This window comes from Oryctolagus cuniculus, chromosome 18 (genome assembly GCF_964237555.1).
Source record: "Oryctolagus cuniculus chromosome 18, mOryCun1.1, whole genome shotgun sequence".
NCBI classification, from domain to species: domain Eukaryota; kingdom Metazoa; phylum Chordata; class Mammalia; order Lagomorpha; family Leporidae; genus Oryctolagus; species Oryctolagus cuniculus.
This window is the reverse complement of record NC_091449.1, coordinates 57866908-57891178: the sequence shown is the minus strand read 5'-3', so window position 1 is coordinate 57891178 and position 24271 is coordinate 57866908. Positions and strand designations below refer to the sequence as shown.

The following is a 24271-nucleotide window of genomic DNA, read 5'->3' as shown; positions in this document are numbered from 1 at the left end:
CAAGAGAGAGGTCTTGCATCCACTGGTTCACTCTCCAAATGGCCGCAACAGCAGAGTTGGGCCCATCTGAAGCCAGAGTTGGACCCATCTGGGCCAGGAATTTCTTCCGGGTCTCCTGCATGGGTGCAGGGCTCCAAGCACTTGGGCCATCTTCTACTGCTTTCCCAGGCCATTAGCAGAGAGCTGGATTGGAAGTGGGGCAGATGGGACTCCAACCAGTGCTGCAGGTAGAGGCTTAACCGACTATGCCACAGCGCTGGCCCCACAATGATTTTTAATTTTAAAATAAATTTGGCTTTCAAAAAAGTCACTTTCCCTCCAAATATCGAAGGTATTGGTCCATTGTCTTCCAAGCTCCTTTACTTGCAGTCAAACTGTCTGATGGTCCTTGCCTTGTTGGTGACCAATAGCTTCTCTCTGAAGGTGTTTGTGGTTCTTTTTCTTGATACTTTCTTCTCTTTTGTCTTTTTTCTTTAAGTTGAGTAACAGCGTTTATTTCCAGGGTGTGCCTGGCCTTAGATACAGGGTAGTTAATGGAAAAAGACTGTCAGCACGAAATCACTCCACCACGTGCCCAGGGAGCCTTCCAGAGCCTGAGACGCCGACAGGAAGTCTGGCTGCACTGGAAAATATCTGAAAATCATGGGGATCTTTTAATTTCAACTCAAATGATGGAAAGTTTTGGCTTTAATTAATGACTTACTAAGTCCCTGGGCCAGTTTTCAAGTCTTGTGTTCTTTTTCCCTCTTAAGTAAAAAAAAAAAAAAAAAAAAGATTTGAAATTTATGTTTAAGGGTAGAAAGCCAAGATGACTGTTATAGTTATTAAAGTGACATTCTGGATGCCCCAAATAACTCAAACAGAAATTTGAGTAGGCTACTGGTCATTTTTTTAAGAAAGTTTCTAGAAGGCTGAGTGGATGTAGCATAACATTCATTTAAGTGTACAATGAAATGATTTTTAGTAAATTTTCAGAATTGTGCAACCATCAGCACAATCTAGTTTTAGGAGACTTCCATCATTCCAAAAAGGATCCCTATGCATTGTTAGTCGCTTCTCATTCCCTCTGCCAGCCCTGGGCAAAGTCTGGTCTTCCTTCTGTTTCTGAAGATCTGTGTCTTTTCTAGACTTTTCAGACAAATGGGAACATACAATATTTGGTCATTAACGCCTAGCTTTTTTCTCTTGGCATTGTATAGGGACAAATATACAGGAGTGCAATCTCCCAGCCAAGTGCCATGCCTGCATTTGAATATAATCTCTCTACAGTCGGCTTTATTTAAAAAAAAAATTTTATTTATATTTATTTGAAAGGCAGAGAGACAGAGCTACAGGGAAACAGAGAGATCTTCCATCTGCTCTTTCACTCCCCACACGGACGCAGCAGCCAGATCTGGGCCAGACTGAAGCCAGAGGCCAGAAACTCCACCCTGGTCGGCCCTGGCAGTGGCAGGTCGAGGCACCCGGGTCTTCATCTGCTGTTGTCCCGGGTGCATTAGCAGGAAGCTGGATCACAAGCTGAGCAGGGGAGACTGGAAGGGCACTCCTATATGAGATGCCTCACTGAGTCACAACTGCAGCCTGACTACTCTCAGCTTTAATGATCTGTTCACAAGCCTTTCATAAATACTGGTGTCCAGTCCTGGTTAGCTACAACAACGTTACAAATCTGTTGCGATCTGTGGCCGCCCGGTTTTAAAGCTACATCTCTGGTATGGTGGCGCATATGCAATCCCTTCGCTTTCTGACAGGGGGCGCCGCAGAGAAGCGCACAGCAGAGTTCTCCCTACTTGAACAGAAAAGACTTCTCCATTAGGGGGCGTAGCCTCAGTCACACGCAACGTCAGAGGCGGGAACAACCCTCGCCCCGCCCCTCACATCTGCGGCGCCCTGTGATTGGAGGGAGGAACTATCCTTTGGCCGCGCCGTTGGGGGTGGGAGGAAGGAAAAGGCCGCGGCCGAAGGTGACGCTGAGGCGACGGAGGTGCGGGAGCGAACCTCCGCGGCACTTCGGGCGCCCTCCCCGCCTGTGTGTGTGGTGAATGGCGGCGGGATGGAGCGCGAGGGGAGCGGCGGCAGCAGCGGGGGCTCGGCCGGGCTCCTGCAGCAGATCCTCAGCCTGAAGCTCGTGCCGCGGGTGGGCAACGGGACCCTGTGCCCCAACTCCACTTCGCTGTGCTCCTTCCCAGGTACGGCCCCGCCCCGGCCCGCGCCTGCGCGCTGCGCTCCCGCCGCCGCCGCCGCCGCCGCCGGCTCGAGGGGGGCGACCCCCGAGTCCAGGCCGGGCGAGCAGCCCCGCCGGCCGGATGGGCGCTGCTCGTCTCCGGGAAGGAGGGTGCCGCTTCCGCACTCGAGAGCCCCTTCCCCCGGCTCTCGCTGAGGGCGGGTCGAAGGCGCGGCCGCAGGGGGACCCAGGAACCGGGCCAGTGTGGCCCTCTGGAGTCTCCGGACCTCGCGGGGCCCAGCGTGGCCCCGGGCCGAGCCCGCCTTGCGTGGGGTGTGGGGCGTGGGCTAGCGCCTGGCCGCCTGCGCGTGGGACCTGGGCCGCGGCGGTCCCCCTGCGTCTCCGCCGCGGGAGTTTTCTGCCGTTTGCTCTTTCTAGGAACTGGCACCTGTTGCCTTTCCCACCCACGCGGTCGGGGGCTTTGACGGGCTTGCGTTCAACTCTGTACGCCCGCGCCACAGCTTCTGCTGGGCCCGGCGGAAGGGATTTTGGAAGCTGTCGTGCACGGTAGCACTTGGGGCTCTCAGAATGGGGGGGAGCAGGTGGAGGAGAAACTCCCTCCCCTGGGAGGATGAACGGAGGCCTCGAGGGCAGGGCGCCGCGGGAAGCACTCGGTGGTGGTGATGGAAGCCGAGACCCGGGCCCTGCATCGCAGCGGAGCGGTCCTGGCTCGGTAAACAGCGGGAGACCCAGGAGACCGGGCCGCGAGCCCGTGCCCCGGGAAGGAGGATGGGCAGGGACTGCCAGGCGCCGTGCAGTGGACACCTGGGACCTGCTGTGTGTTACCTGCCTGATGATGTCCCCGAGCAGGTTTGTGAAGTGGTTGGTACCATAATGAGCGGTGTGGGGTCAGATGCAGATGTGACCTCGCCTAAACGGAGAACCTGGCAGCCAGGGTCTGTGCAAGCGGCCCCAGGATCGCAGGCGACAGGCAGAGCGGAAGTACCTGGCATGCTGGAGATCCTAGTGAACAATGAAGCGTTGAGTGTGGAGGAGCCACGCCCCACCCCCACCCCGCGTGAGATTAGGTTCCATCTTGTTTGTGCTTTGAAAGAACAGTACGACAGATACCCGTGTGCCCTTTTCTGAGGTTCACTAATGTTGTGATTGTCCAGATACAGTCCTATGTCACTTAACGTGGGGTGTGCTCTGAGACGTGCCCAAGTGATTCATCTGGTAGAAACACCATGGAGTCTACTCGGACAGACAGGCAGCTACAGCACCGCCAGGGAGCCCATACACCTGCCCTGGCCGTTGGCCGCACTGTGGTAGGCAGCTGGTGACTACAGTCACTTGCTTGTGCGTGGTCCTATGCATGCACACCATACTTGAACTTTCTGCAGAAATGTTTGACAGGAAGTTTGGAAGTCCCAGCTCTTGCCGCCTGGGACTTCAGCATGTAGTCTTCTCAAAGGAGGACATTTTCTACCCTAGCCACAAAGCCGTCATCACTCAAGAACTCTAGCAATGATAGAATGTTGTCCAATGTGTAGGTCTTATTTACTTTCCCCTAGTTGTCCAAAGAGCTTTCCTGTGGCGAGTGTGTGAATTTGCAGGATGTAATCAAGGATCCCACTGAGCCATCTTGTCTCTTTAGTCTCATTTAGCCTAGAACAGTTCCTCCATTTTTGCTTTCACTTTCTTGAGCTTGAAGAGTCCAGGCCAATTTTTTTGGAGTCAGTCACCTTTTCTGGTAATGCTGACTGATCATTTGGTGTCTATCAGATCTCTGCTTTGTATGGGCACATGAATCCTTTCATAAGTCAAAGTCACATGTCAGGGGACACTTTGGAACTGAATATTCTGCTTTGTTTATCTTTCATTCCCTTTTTTCTTTTTTTTTTTTAGAAAAGGTATGTGGATTCAGGATGATGGTTTAATGTCATAGTAGACTCTATAGCTGTGGGAAAGGCTTGCTTTCACAATTTGTTCTGAAAATACTGAACTACAACTAGTAGTTGGATTTATGATGACCCCTGTGGTAGCTTAGTCTGATTTGGTGATGAAGTAACTGGGACTGGGTATTTATAGAGAGGTCTTTTGGGGCGTGCAGTCTTGGGGATCTGTGGTTGCAGATCCACGTCTGGTGATGATGACCTTGCTGGCAGAATCCCAGGGTGGCACTGGGCCTGACATGGCCAGGGACAGGAGCTTTCTTGTGTCTCACTGCCTCTTCGTAAGCTGCCGGTACTGGTGGAGGCTCTGCCCTGATGGCCTTAATCCTCATCTGCTCCCAGAGGCCCCGCTGCTGAATGGCAGAGTCTGATTAAGTTTCTGCTCTGACAGCACCTCTTTCTCAGTGGGGATTATATTTGCTCACACGCGACCTCGGGGTCGCTCAGGCCGTATTCACACCATAGCGTGTAGGCGTGGGCATTGAAGACGTCCATACCGGCTGTCATTCATTCATCCATCAACACACACATGCAGCCAAATGCAGGCTCTGGGCTGGGGGCGTAACCATGTGTGGGCCCCAGCCTCAAGCTCAGGCTGACCGCAGTAGGGTGGGGAACAGCCTCCCCGCCGTGTCTGATCTTCAGCTAGACTGATGGTGTCATAGGTGCGTGAAGTTTGATCCTGTTTCAGACACTGCAACTTACTTAATATGAATTTCATTCTTCCTGATTCTGGTATGGTTTCTATTTTCGTCTGACAAAAGAGGTTACTTGAGTTTATGCCAACTCATTATGGCAGAATCATTGCTTGGGAAATTTCTGTAGTGTATCTTTACAAGGAAGCTTTGAATTGGATCATTTTACCTGCATTTCCAATCTAGCCATTTAGGTTATACCTAACCTTCCTTTTTCCAAGTTGTTCAGATTTTTTTCTTTCTTTGTTTCTTTCTCTCAATATTTCAGAATACCAAGACAAGACCAGCTTTGTGTGTGTGTGTGTGTGTGAAGAATAACATTGATTTTCTGATGACGTGGATTTCGTTAATTCTCTGTCAGAGTGTATCCTGTCGTAATTAAACAAAAATGCATTAGCGCGTCAGTTGTGCCCTTCCTGGAATCAAGAACAGTTCACACTTGGACTGGTCATCCATTCACCCAACATTTCCTTGTCTGTTGAGTGCTGATTGTTTTCTAGGCACCAAGAAACCCTAGTGAACAAAACAAAGACTGGTCCCATATGGAGCTTTCCTCCTAATAAGAAAACAGCGAAGAAGCGCAAGTGTGGCATGCAGCCGCTGGTGGTGACTGTGAGACAGGGTAGGAGCACAGGAAGTGGCAGAGCGCACGTGTCCAGGCTGGAGCGTGATTTCACAGAGGGAAGCCCGGTGATGGTGACTTCAGAGCAGAGACCTGAAGGAAGTGTGGAAGGAGCCCTGCGGCTCCTGGAGGAAGAACATGCTCATTGAGGAAGCAGCAGTCTCAGAGGCCCCCACCGGAGCTTGAGTAACACCCAGGAGGCAGTGCGCCTGGCTGGGAGACGTGGCAAGGAGCAGGGAGGCAGTGAGCTCAGATCCTGGAGGGCCGTGGGAGAGGGTTGTGGGCAGAGGAGGGATGGGTTGACTTTAAAAAAGTTTTTTTGAGACAAAGAGAAATCTCCCATCCACTGGTCCACTCCCCAAATGCCTGCAACAGCTGGGGCTGGTGGAGGCTGAGGCTGGGAGGCAGGTACTCAGACTGGGCTTCCTGGGATGCACATTCGCAGGAATCTGGACTGAAGCACAGCCGGAACTTGGGGCCAATTGCTTCAGTACCTAATGTGGGTTTCCCTAGCAGCAGCAACCAGTAGAACGAACACCCATCACCCCCACCCCCACCCCCACTTTTTTTTAAGTGTACAACCTAGAGATTTTCAGCATGGTTACAGGATTGTATGACCATCATTACAATTGGCTGGAGAGGGCCGGGGCCGCGGCTCACTAGGCTAATCCTCTGCCTGCGGCGCCGGCACACCGGGTTCTAGTCCCGGTCGGGCACAAGATTCTGTCTCGGTTGCCCCTCTTCCAGGCCAGCTCTCTGCTGTGGCCTGGGAGTGCAGTGGAGGAAGGCCCAAGTGCTTGTGCCCTGCACCCGCATGGGAGACTAGGAGGAAGCACCTAGCTCCTGGCTTCAGATCGGCACAGTGCGTTGGCTGTAGCGGCCATTTGGGGGATGAACCAACGGAAAAGGAAGACCTTTCTCTCTCTCTCTCTCTCTCTCTCTCTAACTCTGCCTGTCAAAAAAAAAAAAAAATTGGCTGGAGAGTATTTCTGTCACCTCAGTGGCATACCCTATGCCCAGTTGCATTAATTACTGGCTTTATGTGGAGAGAAGGTGGAAGGCTGGATCAAGCAGGCACGGGTTGGCCTGGCTAGGACCAAGAGACCAGGAGTGTGCAGGCCTCAGGGGCATGTTCCAAGAGCAGCGGTGGAAGCATAGACAGTAGGAGTTTCAGGAGACGGGCAGCAGACAGAACCGGTCGTCCCGACAGCAAGTCATGGTTGTTGAGGAGTCGGGGGACAGAAGGATTTACTGGGGTGGGGGATTAGGGGATTGGGTGGGATTTGGCAGGAGAAGTGTCTCCCAGTGGCCAGTGTGGAGATGCAGGCTGGGGGGGATTAGCGTCCTGCCAGTCCAGCCCCAGCATGGAGTCACAGGACCCAGGAGGACTGACGTGGTCTGTGTAGGACTCTGGCTTTGGAGGAGTTGGCCGTGTTCACCTGCAGCATAAGGTCACAGCGGGACCAGCTGCAACACTGCCTGAATGCTGAACTTCACACTGCCCACTTGGCTTAGCTTTCCTTTCCCGCTGACTGGGGCCAGGGCAGGTGGTCTGAGGCCTAGCTGAGAAATGAGGTGCCTCAGCTATTGCCAAGGAGCCATCAAGAATAAACCCCCTTGGTTAATCCAGAATCGCCTAAAGGATTGTGCTCTCCCTGGAATGTCCATTTAAAAATAGATTTTTTAAAGTTTTTTTTATTTGAAAGAGAAAGAAACAGAGGTCTTCTGTCCCCCCCAGAGTGGGGCCAGGCCAAAGCCAGGAGCTTGGAACGCCATCCAGGTCTCTCATATGGGTGGCAAGGATCCAACTGCTTGAGCCATCATCTGCTATCTCCCAGGATGTACCTTAGCTGGAAGCTGGACCTGAAGAAGCAGAAGCAGGACTCTGTCTCAGGCACTCCCCTATGGGATGTGGGTGTCCCAAAGCGCATCTTAACCTGCTGCAACACAGCACCCACCCTATAAATATATTATGAAAGTTATGAGCTCTTTTTTGTTTTTAATTTATTTATTTGTAAGAGTTACTGAGAGAGGGGGCCGGCGCTGTGGCTCACCAGGCTAATCCTCCACCTGTGGCGCCGGTACCCCGGGTTCTAGTCCTGGTTGGGGCGCCAGATTCTGTCCCGGTTGCTCCTCTTCCAGGTCAGCTCTCTGCTGTGGCCCAGGAAGGCAGTGGAGGATGGCCCAAGTGCTTGGGCCCTGCACCCGCATGGGAGACCAGGAGGAAGCACCTGGCTCCTGGCTTCGGATCGGCATAGCGTGCTGGCCGTAGCGGCCATTTGGGACATTTGGGAGGTGAACCAACAGAAGCAAGACCTTTCTCTGTCTCTCTCACTGTCTAACTCTGCCTGTCAAAAAAAAAAAAAAAAGTTACTGAGAGATTTAGAGACAGAGAGAGAGGGAGAGTGGTCTTCCATCTGCTGGTTCACTCCTCAAATGGCTACAATTACCAGAGCTGAGCCAATCTGATGCCAGGAGCCAGGAACTTCTGGGTCTCCCATGTGGATACAGGGGCCAAGGCCTTGGGCCATCCTCTGCTGCTTTCCCAGGCACGTTAGCAAGGACCTGGATCAGAAGTGCCCACATAGGATGCCAGCACTACTGGCCAGGGCTGTAACCCGCTGCAGCACAGTGCTAGCCCTGTGATGAGCTCTGTGAGGGCAGGCAGGGATCCTTGTGTTGTTTTATTTTGCACTGATATACCTGGCATATAGAATGTACTCAATAAATATTTGATTAACAGGCACAAAGTCAGCAGCTTAAAACAGCAAAATGGGCCAGCATTGTTGTGCAGTGGGTTAAGCTGCTGAATCCCATATCAATTAAGATCCCATATCAGAGTGCCAGTTTGAGAACTGGCTACTCCACTTCTGATCCAGTTCTCTGTGAGTCCAGTTGGGAAGGTAGTGGAAAATGGCTTAAATATTTAGGACCCTGCCACCCATGTAAGAGACCTGGATGGAGTTCCTGGTTCCTGGGTTCAGCCTGGCCCAGGCCTGGCTGTTGGTAGCCATTTGGACAGTGAACAAGCAGATGGACAGTTCTCTGTCTCTCTGTTCCTCTGCCTTTCAAATACATAAATCTGAATTACACACAAAAACAACAGCAGCGTCTGTAATTCTAGAGGTCAGAAGTCCACGGTGAGGCTCACTGGCAGCCTGCATTCCTGTGGAGGCTCTCAAGATTGCTTCCTGCCTTTCCCAGCTTTACAGGCCACCTGCACGCCTCCGCTCATGGTCCTTCCTGTTCTCCAAAGCCAGCAGCATAGAGCATCTTTGAACCTCTCTGACTCTGACCTCCTGTCTCCCTCTTTTGAGGACACTTGTGACTACATTAGGTCAGCCTGGAAAACCCAGGTTAATCTCCCTTTGCAGGATCCTTAATTTGGACACAACTGCAAAGCCATTTTTGCCAGGTAAGGTAACAGCTCAGGTTTGGGGGATGAGGATGTTAACATCTTCGGGGGGGCCCATTCAGCCACAATGCTTGATCTTGATTCATTTCTCCTGGTAGTCTTTTATTACAGAAGAATTGCCTCACTTGCACTTCACAGGAGTGAACTGATGTGCCTTTAGCTACTGCTGTGGTTTGAGCATGTCCCCCAGGGTTCACTGGACGCTGAATCCCCAGTGTCATAGCCTTGAGAGGTGTGACTTTTTTTAATTTATTTTTTGAGGAATACAAATTTCCTAAGTACAAATTTAGGAATATAGTTATTCTTCCCACCATACCTGCCCTCCCACCCACACTCCCACCCCACCTCCTCCTCCTCCTCCCTCTCCCCGTGCTAGTCCCATTCTCCATTAAGTTTTATTTTCAGTTAACTTTGCACACAAAAGACCAACTGTATGCTAAGTAAGGATTTCAAAAATTTACACACACACACACACACACACAAACTGTTTAAGAACTAGTTTTACAGTTAACCTTCATAATACAAGTCATTGAGGACAGAGGTCCTGCATAGGGAGTTAGCACACAGTGACCCCTGTTGTTAATTTAACAATTAACACTCTTAAAAAAAAAAAAGATTTACTTATTTATTTGGAAGGCAGAGTTGAAAAGAGGCAGAGACAGAGAAAGAGAGAGGTCTTGCATCCGCTGGTTCACTCCCCAGATGGCTGCAACAACCGGAGCTGTACTAATCCAAAGCCAGGAGCCAGGAGCTTCCTCTAGGTCTCCCACGCGGGTGCAGGGGCTCAAGGACATGGGCCATTTTCAACTGTTTTCCTAGGCCATAGCAGAGAGCTGCATTGGAAGTGGAGCAGCCGGGACTTGAACTGGAAGCTGTATGGAATGTTGGCACTGCAGGAGGGGCTTTACCTGCTATGCCACAGTGCCAGCCCCACAATTGACACCCTTATGTATGATGTCAGTGACCGCCAAGGCTCTTGACATGAACTTTCTAGGCTCGTGGAGTCCTTTTGAGTTCACAAATTATGTCAGTATTTGGATAAGGCCATAAGCAAAGTGAAAGTTCTCTCCTCCCTTTAGAGAAAAGTATATCCTTTGATGGCCACTTCTTTCTGTTGGGATCTCACTCACAGAGATCCTTCATGTAGAACATTTTTTGCCACAGTGTCTTGGCTTTCCATGCCTGAAATGCTCTCATGGGCTTTTCCTCAAGACCAGGAAGCCTTAAGGGCTGATTCTGAGGTCAGAGTGTTACTTAAAGCGAATGTCATTATGAGTCTGCTGTGTGGACAGCTTCCCATGTTGGAACAGTCTCTCCTTTTTAATTCTGTTATTATTACCAGGCACTTGATGCTATTTATATGATCACTTTAACACTTAATCCTATCTATTGTTCACTTTAACACTTAATATGATCACTTTAACAATTAAGATGGCATTTTTACCACCAAGCTTAATGGGATTTGGAGTCCCATGACAAGTTTTTAAACTGTACCCTTAGAAGTAAGTCCACAGGAATGTATGCAGAACTATACAGCTTTACAGTTAAAAAACTTCTCCGCCCTCTCTTATTCCCACTCTTATTTTTTACTGAACTCTATTTTCAATTGACTTTATACACATATGATTAACTCTGTTAAGTAAAGAGTTCAAGAGAGGTAGGACTTTTAAAAGGAGATTTGGATCGATGTGATTATTGCAGGAGTGAGTTTGTTGTAAAAGCAAGTGCAGCCCCCTCTTGCAGTCTCATTTTCTCTCTTGCCTGTGTAGTGCTTTCCACTGGATTACAGCTGAAGGCCCTCCACTTGATGTGGCCCCTTGATCTTGGGCTTCTAAAACTGAGCCAAATAGATCTCTGTTAGAGCAGCACAAATAGACTGACCTGTGTCCAGCTGTCAAGGTAAACATAGCTGACGATAATGCACTTGATTTGAAGCAGTGAACAAGAAGATCCTGTAAGATACGTAGACAAATATTCTTGATGGTATGTGGAGCCAGGAAAATGAGGAACACTCTATGATGATCGATACATAGCTATTAAGTAGATGGCAAATTAAAGTGCAGTAGATTAAAGGGAAATCACTTAGTTTTTTTAAGAAGCATTTTATAGATTTGGGTTTGCCTTTGCCATTAGAGTCCTGTAAAAGTCCACCGTCTGGGAAGTGTCATCTGTGATACACTTTTTTCCTGCTGCAAGTGACTGAAGTGATACCTTAGGAAATGCGCAGGCGCTGAGGTCACTAGTGGGTATGGCGTAGGGCTTGGGGTTGCAGCGTGCTTCCCCTCTCAGAAAACCAGGGAACCTGCAGGGCAGATCCTGTTTATGAAAGTCTAAGCTTTTACGACAGTTGAGATGTGGGTTGCCTTCTTGGTCAGGTGCTGAGACCTGGGGAAGTAAATGGGGTGAGTGTCGTCTTAGCTGGGGCTGCCATAATGATACTGCAGGCTGAGTGACTTCAACAACAGACACTTACTTTTCAGGTTTGGAGATCAAGGTGCCAGTATGGTCAGGTGAGGGGCCTCAGGCGACTCCCTTGTCGGTGAGTCCTCCCATGGTGTATAGAGAGACCAAGAGAGTGAGATCTTTTCCTTTTAGAAGACCACGTTCTTACCATTTTTAACCTGAGTTTGGGGGTACATAACTGAGCCCATATGAGGCTTAACCCTAACCTTCACTCACCCTAAGCTATATCCAGACTCACCTTTTTCCTTTATAGTTTTTTTTTTTTAAAGCAGGCTATAAAGGATGTTTTGTTTTTATTTATTTGAGAGGTGAGAAACAAACTCTAATTTGCTGTTTCACTCCCCAAATGTCCACAATGGCCAGGGCTGGAACTCAGTCCAGGTCTCCCATGTGAGTGGTAGGGACTCAACTTCTGGAGCCATTATTTTCAGCATGTTAGAGGAAGCTGGAATTGGGAGCAGAGATGGGACTTGAACCGGGCACTGTGATGTGGCATGTGGGCGTCCCAAGTGGTGTTACAACCACAAGACCAAACCCTCGCCCCAGACCGAACTTTTTTTTTTTTTTAATTTATTTATTTCTTTGAAAGTCAGAGTTACACAGAAAGAGAAAGAGAGGCAGAGAGGGGTTTTCCATTCACTGGTTCACTCCCCACATGGCTGCAACGGCCAGTGCCGGGCACAACCGAAGCCAGAAGCCAGGAGCTTCTTCCGGCTCTCTTTGTGTGTGTAGGGACCCAAGGTCTTAGGCTATCCTTTACTGCTTTCCCAGGCCACAGCAGAGAGCTGGATAGGAATTGGAGCAGCTGGGACTTGGATCGATGCCCATACGGGATGCTGGCACTGCAGGCGGCAGCTTTACCGCGCCGGCTCCCAGACTAAACTTTTCGGTCGAGAACCGTGCTCCAGTGGTGCCTCAGGTTACCTCAGAAAGCAGTGCTTACCTCTGAAACACAAGGGCTCGCAAAGGTGGTCTCCACTCAGTGGTGGCAGCCAGCAGCCAAGTTCTTGGAGGCAGGCTTACATCTCATTTGTCTCCTGTAGGGCAGTGGTGTTCCTGGTGCCATCATGGAACCTTCTGCAAACCAGCTGCTAGGGTGGTCATGGTCTCAGAGAGATGTGGGGAGGGGCTGGTGAGGACGCTGGGGTTGAAGATGGTGTTTTTGCTTTGGAAGGGAATTGCATGATGCTTGGCTGTGCCTTAGGGATGAGTTGGCCATGGGTGGTGTAGCAGGGGCCTTACCTGGGAGGCCAGGCTGCTCCGACTGAGCCAGAGTGCATCTAGGCAGGAGGGATCTGTGAGTGCCAGAGCTCTTGCAGGTGTGCATTTAGGAGGAAGGGGCAGTACTCAGATCCAGGCACTGCAGCCTCGGAGCTGCTGCTAACGAGAGAGGGTGAGTCTCCCCGCAGTGAGGCCAGGAAGCCTTCTAGCCTGACTGCTGGCTGGAGAAGAGGCTGGAGTGGAGTGGAGTGTGTTTCCAGAGAGGTGGGCACTGACTGCTGAGGATCAGTTTCGGTTGGCACTGTTGGCTAGAAACCTGGTTTTTCCTTTGGTGCAGAATGGGTAGTAATTACGAATATGTGTATATATGTATGTATGTGAATATTTATATATACTCATATATTTATGGAAATATTAGTGTGTCATATATTAGTTTTTTATATGTTTATATTTTTAATTTAATTTTTTTACATTTGAGAGGCAGAGAGACATATAGGGGGACCTCTCATTTGCTGGTTCACTCTCCAGATGCCCACAATGTGTGTAGGGGGCACAAAAGCAGGAATTCAGTCCAGATCTCCCACGTGGGTGACAGGACATCACTGCTGCCTCCCAGGGTCTGCATTGGTGGCAAGCTGGAGTCCAGAGCTAGAACTGTGTATCAAACCCAGGCACTCCAGTATGGGACGCGAGCATCCTAACTGCTAAGCATCTGCTCCCGTTGACTAGTGTCTTAACCTCCCTCTGCTGCAGATAGTAGGCACTTCAGAGCTGTTCTGAGACGGCGTGAGTTAGTGTTTGTAAAGCATGGGAGCAGCACCTGTGTGCAGAGTAAATATTTATTAAATCAGCATGTTCAGTGTTTTCTCTGAATATGTAGAAGCATTTACACACATATATTTTGTTCTTTGAGAAACAGATCGTATTCTACATAACTTCGCAACATGCTTTTTTTCTGTTAGCAGTATAGCTCAGGCATCTTAACACATCACTCTGTCTTTATCAAATATTTTTAGAATTTTTAGTTTATTTATGTTAGTGACAGAAAACTTGCATTTGCTGGTTCACTTCCCAAACATTAGAGCCAGGAATGAAATTCAGGCTTTGGCAGGGACCCAACTGCTTGAGGGTCTGTGTTAGCAGAAAGCAGGAGTTGGAAGCTGGAGTGGGTGTCTGTTGTGAGGTGAGATGGAGGCATCCTAACTGCAAGGCAAAATGACTACCTCGTGTCATGCTGTTAGTGACTGCGGAGCTCCACCGTGTGGATGCACTCATGTTTCCCAAGCCAGTTCTTACCATCAGTGGCAACCCTGCTGGGAGCCTCCTGTCCTGGGTGCGCATTCCTGTAGAATGTGTTCTGGAAATAAAGTCGTTGTAGCAAAGGTTATACACATTTCACTTCCAAATTACTCTCTGAAAAGATAGTTTTCTGGTTTATATTCCAACTGGGTGCATCTGGCGAGCGCACAGCGTGATGTGCTGAAGCTCTTCACTGCCCAGAACCTGCGGCGGCCCTTCCAGAGCTTCCCTGTGAAGTCCTTAGTCTGGGTTCCAAGCTTCCCATAGTGACTCTCCCCACCCCATCTCTCTTTGTAGCTTTAACTTCTGTTGCTCTTTTTGTTGTTCTTTAAAGATTTATTTATGTATTGGAAAGTTAGCGTTACACAGACAGCAGAGGTATACAGACAGCAGCCAGACATGGAGAGATTTTTCATTTGCTGATTCACTGCCTAGTTGGCTACATCGGCCAGGGCTGGACCAGGCCAAAACCTAGAGCTTCGTTCAGGTGTACCATGTGGGTGCAGAGGCCCATTACTTTGGCCACCTTCCACTGCTTTTCTCAGGCCTAGCAGGGAGCTGATGCATTAGAAGTGGAACACCCCATGGGGCTGGCGCTGTGGCACAGCGGGTGAAAGCCCTGGTCTGAAGCGCCGGCATCCCATATGGGCGCTGGTTTGAGACCTGGCTGCTCCACTTCTGATCCAGCTCTCTGCTATGGCCTAGGAAAGCAGTAGAAGATGGCCCAAGTCCTTGGGCCCCTGCACCCGTGTGGGAGACCTTGAAGAAGCTCCTGGCTCCTGGCTTCAGATCAGCACAGCACCGGCCGTTGCAGCTATCTGGGAGTGAACCATCAGATGGAAGACCTCTCTCTCTGCCTCTTCTCTCTCTCTGTAACTCTTTCAAATAAATAAATAAATAAATAAATCTTAAAAAAAAAAAAAAAAAAAAAAAAAAAACCTTAAAAAAAAAAAAAAAAGGAAGTGGAACAACCAGGACTTGAAATAGCATCCATATGGGATGTTGCCGTCCTACTTGGTGGCTTCACCTGCCACACCACAATGTTGGCCCCACCTCCTTCCCTTTTTAAAATTTATTTATTTATTTTTAAAGAATTACAGAGAGGGAGGGAAAGACAGATGGGGAGATCTTCTACCAGCTGGTTCACTCCCACATGGCTGCCGTGGCCAGTGCCAGGCCAAGCTGAAGCCAGGAGCTTCGTCCCAGGTCTCCTATGTGCATGGCAGGGGTCCAGATGCTTCCTTGCCCATCCTCGCCGCTTTCCCAGGTGCATTAGCAGGGAGTTGGTTCAGAAATGGGGCAGCCAAGACATGAACTCATGCCAGCATTGCAGGCTGCGGCTATACCCAGTGCACCACAACCCCAGCCCCCATATTGTTGCTCTTATAAACTGTTTTAGTCAAGCCAATGATTTTATTTATTTATTTTTTTAAGATTTTTTTTTATTGGGGCTGGCGCTGTGGCGCAGAGGGTTAACGCTCTGGCCTGAAGTGCCGGCATCCCATATGGGCACCAGTTCTAGTCCCGGTTGCTCCTCTTCTGATCCAGCTCTCTGCTATGGCCTGGGAAGCAGTCGAAGATGGCCCAAATCCTTGGGCCCCTGCACCTGTGTGGGACACCTGGAAGAAGCTCCTGGCTTCTGGCTTCGGATCAGTGCAGCTCCGGCCGTTGCGGCCAGTTGGGGAGTGAACCAACGGATGGAAGACCTCTCTCTCTCTGCTTCTCCTCTCTCTGTGTAACTCTGACTTTCAAATAAATAAATATTTTTATAAAAAAGGTTGATTTTATTTATTTGTAAGAGTTACACAGAGAGAGAGGTCTTCCACCAACTGGTTCACTCCCCAAATGGCCACAACTGCCGGTGCTGAGCCAATACAAAGCCAGGAGCCAGGAGCTTCTTCCGGGTCTCCTATATGGGATGCCAGTGTTACAGGCCGGCCCCAAGCCAGTGATTTTTAATCAGGCTGTTTTTCCCACCCTAGTGACACTTGGCAGTGCCTGGAGATATTTCTGGTTAATACAGCTGGGAAGAGAGTGCTTCTGGCCAGGGATGCTGCTGTGTTTCCAGCAATACACAGGCAGCCCTCACAGGGAAGAATTAGAGTTTGAGTGTCAGCAGCATGGAAGTCGAGAACTCCTGCAGATTGAGCTGTTTGCTGATCTCCAAAACTGCCTGCTGCTGCCTGGTGGACAGTGGGTTTTACGTGCTGTAGCCCCTTCATTCTCTCCACGTGAGTAGCCAGAGCACTCTGGAGAATTCTGCAGTTTCGCCTTGGGTTCATGGGGCAATGACAAGGTGTCTATCGTTTGCCAAATCATGAAGTTTCTTGAAGGCAGGATGGTAGTGGTTTTGTTTTTGTTTTTTCTAAGGCACCTCATGTGTAGGTTGTTATGCATAGCTGTGTCACTGACCTGCCATTTGTCTTTAAGCTACGTACTTCTGTTTTTTCTAGTATTTATTTCGTATCTTAAAGGATTTGATGTCCTAAAAGGAGGGTTAGTTTGACGTTGCACTGTCTTTAAAATGACTCTTGAATAAATGTCATTGTGGACCTTTTCCATGTTAGAGGACTGAATGATCAAAAGGCAGGCAAGATCATCATAATACCCTAGCAGTTGGTGCCTTATGCTTGTGCTTTGCATGGGAGGGAAGTTACTTAGATCAATTTGCAAATCTAGTTGAAGCATTTTTTAGTTTGAGGGTAGAGGTTTCTTCTCAGAGGTTGTTCAGCTTTTTCTGTCAAGGACTAGCCTGTAAATATTTCGGGCTTTGTAAGCCATATGGTTTCTGCCACTGTTAGCATCTTTGGAAAGCAGCCATAGACAATATGTAAATAAATGGGCATGGGTTCAAAAAAGTCTTTATTTTAATTTTATTTGAAAGGCAGAGTGAGTGAGTGAGAGAGATTGTTCACTTGCTGGACCAGTCCCCTAATGCCTGCAACAGCCAGGGCTGGGCCAAGCTGAAAACAGGATGTGGAACTCCCTCCATCTGGTTCCTCCATGTGGGAGTATGCAAGCCTTCATTTGCTGCCTTCCAAAATGTGCATTAAGCTGGGTCAGAAGTACAGTAGCCAGGACTTGAACCAAGCACTCTGTACTGGGATGCAGGCATCCTAAGTGGTGGTAACGTTAGCTACTGTACCAAATGCCCTCGCACCAAAAAAATGTCTTTTTTTACAAAAACAGGTGGTAGTCTGTGGAAGATAATTTAAAACTGAAACTGTGTTGCAGCTGTTTTAATTTTTATTTATTTGAAAGATAGAGACAGAAAGAACTCCCATCCACTGGTTCTTTCTCCTAGTGCCTGCTGGGGCCTGGGCCAGAGCCAGGAGCCAGGAATGTAATCTGTGTCTCCCATGTGGGTGTCAGGAGCCATCACTGCTGCCTCCAGGGTCCGATTTGGTGGGAAGCTGGAGTCAGGAGCTGGAGCCAGGAACCAAACTCTAGCATCTTAACCGCCAGGCTAAATGCCTCCTCCCCAAGTGGGTGCTTCTGAAAGTAAGCGGGTGCTTCTGAAAGAAAGCGGGTGTGATGTGGCACCCTTTTCCTGTGGTCGTGTCTGGAAAGTTGGTGACATGCAGCCCTTCTTTGTCTTCCCTCACAGAGATGTGGTACGGGGTGTTCCTGTGGGCACTGGTGTCATCTCTCTTCTTTCATGTCCCTGCTGGATTACTGGCCCTCTTCACCCTCAGACATCACAAATATGGTAGGTTCATGTCTGTAAGCATCCTGTTGATGGGCATCGTGGGACCAATTACTGCTGGAATCTTGACAAGTATGTTAGACATTAAATACTAGTTGAAACATTTAATATGATTAGCCAGTTCCTTTCAGGCCCCATTTTAGAAACATCATCTGCGTGGTTTGAAGAAAAAAAGGAGTGTCTTTTCATGTGTTGGTTTTTTTCTCACACCCAGACCCGGTCATTGGGCCTGCCTCTTTGCCTTCAGATTTTGTTCCCTGGCTTCAGGGAAGCCGTGTTAAGTTTTGTGAGGTCCATCTTGTGAGACAGGTCACCGGCCTGTCTGGAAGCTGCTGCTCCTTTCTGATCAGCTGCCCTGTGACTGGTGGCATTGCAGGCTGACCAGTCACTTCTCCTCGGCCAGCTGTGGCTTCTTGTAAGGATGGAAGGGTCACGCCAATGACAGAATCCTTGTTGAGAAAAGCACCTGAGATGTGTCCTGCTTATTTTCTCCCTTCAAGACTTACTGAACGAGACTCGGAATAACACTGATGTTAGGAATTGTTTCCTGTTACCGGGCTTGTTTTGTGTGTGTTATATTTTTGTTTGTTTTTGGCTTTTCCCCATGTCACAGGCCACAATAACAGGAATAACTTTAAATCATTTTTAAGTTCATTTTTAAGTACAAACCTGTGCATTTTGTATGAATTAAAAATTATAAGTAAGCAAAATTCCAAGTCTCCATTATCCCATCTCACAGTTAAGACCATGGTTGCATTTTGGTGTTATTCTGTTGTTGTAAATGTACATGCAAACATAAATATATTCTTAAAATCTAATTTGTAACTATTTTTCACTGTGATTTTAAACTTGGAGCTTTAAGCAGAAATCTCCCTCTGCCTCCTTGACAAGTGCTTTTGTGGGACAAAGTGACCTTGTCTCTTGGACCCATCTCAGTTTCCTCTTAAGTAAAATAGCAGCAGTACGACCACCCTCACACCTGGTAGGTGTGCAGTAGGTGCCAGTCTTTAGCAGGTAGACTGTTCCCTTCTGGCTTTGCTGCTGCCTCTGGTAGGCTTTTTTCTTTCTTCCCTTTTTCCCTCCAGATCCCGTTTTAGGGCCAAGTTCAAGTTCCTCAAGTTTCTTTCTGCAGAACTCACTCTTTTTGAAGAGCTGAGTAACGGAGGGGCCCAGTGAAACATGTGCCTTTCAGATGTTACTGACCGGAATGTATGCATTGACACTGGAGGAGGGAGGGCATTTTGAAGTCGTCAGTATTCAAGGCAACCAACCTCAGATTACTATTGTTCCTTATTCTTGTTAAAATGTTACTGTCTCTTATCACACTGGTAAAATGCATGGACATTTGATTGCCATGCTGGTATTATCTTGCATTAATGATAATTAATTTTAATCTGATGTCCCTCGCTAGATTCTGAGCATCTGGAGGCTAGGGATTACACACTAGAAAACAGAAGTATTCCGTAAATACATACTTACATGAATAGACACTCCGTGACCAAGAAGGGTTTTGTTTGGAACAAACTGTGTGTGTGAGTGCGTGTGTGAGTGATGTATACCGGGGGGCATCTGAGAAATCTGGATTTGTCTTTTTGAACTAATGAAATTTTGACTTTCTTGGTATGGTGCTGAGTTGTTATAGCAACTCAGATGGGTATCTGAGTAGATGGTTTTTATTTTGTTTTGTCAGTTTCTATAAAGTTACCCTAACATAAGGAAAACAATGATATGGGAAACAGAAAGGAATCTGTTTCTCTCCTCTTCCCTTTGAATTAATAACAGTGTTATGTTTTAGAGCCTCACCTCTGCCTTTTCCCACCCCTTCCTTCTTCCTCTATCCGTTTCTAGAAAGGAACTTTGAGCACCATAGGAGGTAGAGCAGGGGTTCCCTGCAGTCTGGAAGATTTTTTGCTCACTCTCACTCAGAAGAGATTTGTCATTTAATGCCAAGAATTTATAGACACCAGTTAAGTGCTAGGCATGGGGATAATTGGCATGGGAATAAAGAGATGTTTTTGAGTTCACAGTCAGGTCATTTGGGAATGGTCTTTTTTTAAAAAATTTTATTAATCTAGATTATTTTATTGAGTAAATCCATAAGACTCATTTCAGGGAGTCTACATTTAAAAGCGCATTTCAGTGACTTGCAGATTATTTAAGGAGTACTTTAAAACTAGAGTAGTCAGCAGAAAGAATAGGAAAAACAAAATATTTATATATTTCAGTTTTAATCTAAAAAATCTAGAACAGTCCACTTGGAGTAGAATTTTATTAAAGTGCTGTATTTTCATGTTTTGGTTAACCTTATTTTTTTTTCCCTTTTTTTCTCAACTCCCCTGCTATTTTTAATCAGGTGCAGCAATTGCTGGCGTTTACCGAGCGGCAGGGAAGGAAATGATACCCTTTGAAGCCCTCACCCTGGGCACGGGACAGACCTTCTGCGTGGTGCTGGTGTCCTTTCTGCGGATTTTAGCAACTCTCTAGCATACCCCCTCTGCTGTGATATCCACCCTGAGTTTTATAGAGCCTTCAGAAAGAAAACACGGAGTGCAGTGTTTCACACAGAAGCCACTTGAATGGACATGAGTGCGAAAACCAACATCCCAGCCCTGTCTTCGGTTTGATGCTCCAACAATTGAGCTCTTTGTGGACTCTTGGCGTTTCCCACCAAAACAAAACAACTTTCTTGACTTTCTTTTTCATAGATACTGAATTTAAGTAGCTTAACACATTACACCTTCACCCAAGGCAGGCCAGCCATGCCTCTGGGTCAAGGTCATTTGCACTGACATTTACAATATTCTGTGACAAAATGAAGTGTTGCATATTTCACACGGTTTCTTTTAAATGAGCAGGGTATGCTGTACTACAATCCTAGTTGATCTAATCTTGATTAAAATTTGGCAAACTTTGCTTTTGTTAAATCTTCATGACAGTAAATGCCAATTAGGTTTTGGTTGAGAATGGCTTTGAGAACAAGTTTGATGAAATGTAACGGGCAAAAAAAATCAAAGTATAACTCAAGTAGTGGCTTTGGTTCCAATGTTAGAAGACAAAGTAGATAACTATTGAATAATGTGACATTTTATAGATACCTATCTTGACCTCGGATTATTTAATATATTTTAAGAGATCTGAATTTGTTGTCTAGTAGATTTTCTCAAATAAGCTAGCTAATGGAGACCTTTAGAATTTTTATATTGCCTTTTCCTATCACTTTTAGTTCTATTAATTTTATTTAGCTTAATTGAAAACATTCCCTGTTAAATGGGTTGAATTGACAAAGCCAGATTGGTTAGAATACTCATTAGACAGAGACACAAGTAAGATACTTCATGAACATTCTGTTACATTTTTTCTTAGTAGTTTGTTTACTGATGGCTTTTAAGAAACCAGAAGTGCAGCTGAAACTAGAGGTGGTGGTTGTTGATCTCTTAGTCTTACTGTGTTTACCTGGGGGGACTCCTCGACCCCCTTACAGTATTGGGTGTCAGCTCCCATAAAGTGCCTGAAGTTTCATTTCCAATTAGCTCCCTCCCTGCCCTTTACGTTTTTATTCAAGAGAATTAAATAGATGAATTAAAAAAAAAAACTGAGTTTCTGCTCCTTAACTTTGTTTTTTATTAAAAGGCCTGAAAACTGTGACCTTTAAAAGGGAAAGGATTATAAAAATTAATTACCCAACTTGATCCTTACCACCTAAACAGTTTTGTATGAAATAATTGTTGTTGTTGTCTGTTTTCAAAATAGGTTTCAGGTAACTAAATCTGACATTTTTTAAAGGTGAGTTTTCGTTGTGCAGTCAAGTCTCACAGCTCTCGAAGTCATATGCACAAGAACATATCTGTTGCATTTCAAGCAGTGTATACTCTGGCTTCTGATAAGAATACCCAGGAAGACCAAGTTTGGAGGGACAGTCATAGAGAAAACTGACAAAGGGATCAGAAAAATTAACTGGATATTTTCTCCTGACTAATTAGACCACTTATCACAAATTATGGTAACAGATACCCAGGGCGGAAAGTTAAAAGTAGAATTGGAATGAAGCCACATGTCCTTTCCAGTTTCCCCAACAAGAAACTCAAAATTTTCTTCCAAGCAGAGTTTTAAAGATTCCAGTTTTCAATGCAAGGAGTTGTGATTTTGGAAATTATCCTTCGAGTGTAAGTAATTGGGGCAGTTTTGCACTTTCGTTATGGGAAATGGTCTCTACGGTCTTTGGAGAAGGATGCTTCCTGTGAGAGCTCTCAGCTGAGCGTTTCTTTCAGATCCAGTTTCACAGGGCCCCTCCCCCTGAAAACTGACTTTTAAACATAATGACCCATGATTAAAATGTTAGGTTATTTTTCTTTAGAACCAAGACACAAAATTAAGGAATTTTGAAACATGTCTTTGTTCCATCTTTTTCTTGTTATACTATATACTGTTTCTTAAAACTTAAGATATAAAATGTTATCTTCAAACTGTTGAATATTTCATCCATCACTGTATGTGAAGCGCTTGCCTGTGAATAATTGTATATAGACTTTCCTTAGCGAAAGGTTTTCAGAGAGAAACTAATTGAACGATAAAGAATGTCCTTTTTTTTGGTCTCACATACTTGGGAGTGATTGCTCAGATTGAAGAATGTTGGCAGTTAAGTTAAACATTTTATTTTACTTTCTTTCGCTTTCTGGGAGTTTTTGCCAGCCAGTTTTCTTTAAGACAAATGTAGCTGCCATTCTCTCAGCTTTGCTTCCACTTTTCCTTCTTCTTGTTTGTTTTTTTGTTTGTTTGGTTTGGTTTGGTTTTTGTGAGGAGAAGGGCGGCAGCCCATAAGTGTAAAAGCTGACCTCTTGATTCTTTAATCTGGGGCTTAAGGGGAAAAGCATTTTGGGAAAACTCCATACACAAAAGAGTAGTGATGGCTGGCGCTGCGGCTCACTAGGCTAATCCTCCGCCTGCGGTGCTGGCACACCAGGTTCTAGTCCCGGTTGGGGTGCTGGATTCTGTCCCGGTTGCTCCTCTTCCAGTCCAGCTCTCTGCTGTGGCCTGAGAGTGCAGTGGAGGATGGCCCAGGTCCTTGGGCCCTGCACCCCATGGGAGACCAGGAGGAAGCACCTGGCTCCTGGCTTCAGATCGGCACAGCGCGCCGGATGTAGCGGCCATTTGAGGGGTGAACCAACGGAAGGAAGACCTTTCTCTCTCTCTCTCACTGTCTAACTCTGCCTATCAAAAAAAAAAAAAAAAAAGAGTAGTGCATGTTGTAAGAGAAGCATAACGACTCTGCAGCAGGACGCTACTTACGAGATGTTCAAACTACTGAGGGAAAGCGCCTGCGAATAATTGCATTCTTCCTTAGGTTTTTGTTTTCTTTTTAAGTTTTTAAATTATATGTTGGCTTTTGATTCCAGTGTCTTTTCCGAATGTTCTGATCCAAATTCAGTGCTTAATCACAGTGCAGCACACACCACCTCCCCTGAGGAGGCTTTTCCTGGAATGTGAAGCCCTCGTGCCATCCGCAGCCCACACACACAAAGTGTTGTGAACTTGGAGTCTCTTCTGTGCACTCTGTAAGGCTGGTTGTGACTAAAATTGGCCTTACTTTTTGTATTCGGTTATTTCACAAACTGCTAGAGTCAAAACGATCAAATCTTTGTACAATAGAAAATTATTTAAATTTTATTTTTCTACTGACATTTCTAATTCTAGTGTAAATGTTTATCAATAAAGAATTACTTTGAATCCTGGAGTTGGAATTGTGTTTCTTGTTCAGTGGCCGGTGGGTTTAGTCTTTTGTAATACAGTTACAGATGACTTTGGATTTTTTAAAAATAACTTAGTATTTAATATGTATGGCTGACTGTATATCTTTTATGTTCAAATCCTTAACTAGTTTATGGTAAACTTCTTGTTCAAAGATGTGATTAAAGTGTAGTTACTCGCGAACTTGACTCTCTTCTGGGCCACATTGTGATCAAGAAGCTTCTGTATGATGCTACTGGGGTGGCTGAAGATTGACATCGTGTGTGAACAGTGTATTTATTTCTAGTGAGTCCACCTGAAGTCCACCCACGTGTGCTTTATTTAATACCCTCAGTGACATTATAAATCTCTTCCTGTTCTGCCATTTTCAGCAAGTTGCAGTGTCCAATCTGGGCAGTTTAATCTCATGTTCACGAGATGACTGCTGCAGTGCCAGGCGTTGCAGACCTGTACAACGTGTAGGCTTGGGTGACTCCCACACAGATCAAGAGGCAGTGCTAGGGCCGGCGCCGCGGCTCACTAGGCTAATCCTCCACCTAGCGGCGCCAGCACACCGGGTTCTAGTCCCGGTCGGGGCGCCGGATTCTGTCCCGGTGGCCCCTCTTCCAGGCCAGCTCTCTGCTGTGGCCAGGGAGTGCAGTGGAGGATGGCCCAAGTGCTTGGGCCCTGCACCCCATGGGAGACCAGGAGAAGCACCTGGCTCCTGCCATCGGATCAGTGCGTTGCGCCGGCGGCGGTGCACCGGCCGCGGCGGCCATTGGAGGGTGAACCAACGGCAAAGGAAGACCTTTCTCTCTCTCTCTCTCTCTCTCTCTCTCACTGTCCACTCTGCCTATCAAAAAAATAAAAAATTTAAAAAAAGAGGCAGTGCTTCCGGCCCTCCAGGTGGGTGCAGAGCAGGGTACCTGGATGTGCACAACACAGCCAGAAGACCTCGAGAGTGGATGGATACAGGCTCAACAGGGGAGGAACTTAGAGTTTCCAAA

At 47.1% G+C, this 24271-nt stretch overlaps 1 protein-coding gene across 6 annotated transcripts; it reads left to right on the top strand.

Annotated features, from left to right (window-relative positions):
• The first annotated feature begins 1899 nt into the window (after positions 1 to 1899).
• Positions 1900 to 23271, top strand: TMEM170A (transmembrane protein 170A). 6 transcript variants are annotated; one of them, XM_008257627.4, is made up of 3 exons: positions 1900 to 2189; positions 17442 to 17543; positions 19894 to 23271. In XM_008257627.4, the coding sequence occupies exons 1-3, from the start codon at positions 2054 to 2056 to the stop codon at positions 20022 to 20024; spliced, it is 369 nt and encodes a 122-aa protein (XP_008255849.1). In that variant the 5' UTR covers positions 1900 to 2053; the 3' UTR covers positions 20025 to 23271. The 6 variants fall into 6 exon arrangements, with proteins under 6 accessions (XP_008255849.1, XP_008255848.1, XP_051703267.1 ...); XM_008257626.4 differs by having other exon boundaries at positions 1907 to 2189; positions 17442 to 17612; XM_051847307.2 differs by lacking the exon at positions 1900 to 2189 and adding an exon at positions 2260 to 2897 and having other exon boundaries at positions 17442 to 17612.
• The last annotated feature ends 1000 nt before the right edge of the window (positions 23272 to 24271 follow it).

Coding starts and splice junctions, on each gene's coding strand:
- TMEM170A (XM_008257626.4), top strand. CDS start 2,054: ATGGAGCGCGAGGGGAGCGGCGGCAGCAGCGGGGGCTCGGCCGGGCTC. Junction 2,190..17,441: donor TTCGCTGTGCTCCTTCCCAG/GTACGGCCCCGC, acceptor CTTCCCTCACAG/AGATGTGGTACGGGGTGTTC. Junction 17,613..19,893: donor TACTGCTGGAATCTTGACAA/GTATGTTAGACA, acceptor ATTTTTAATCAG/GTGCAGCAATTGCTGGCGTT.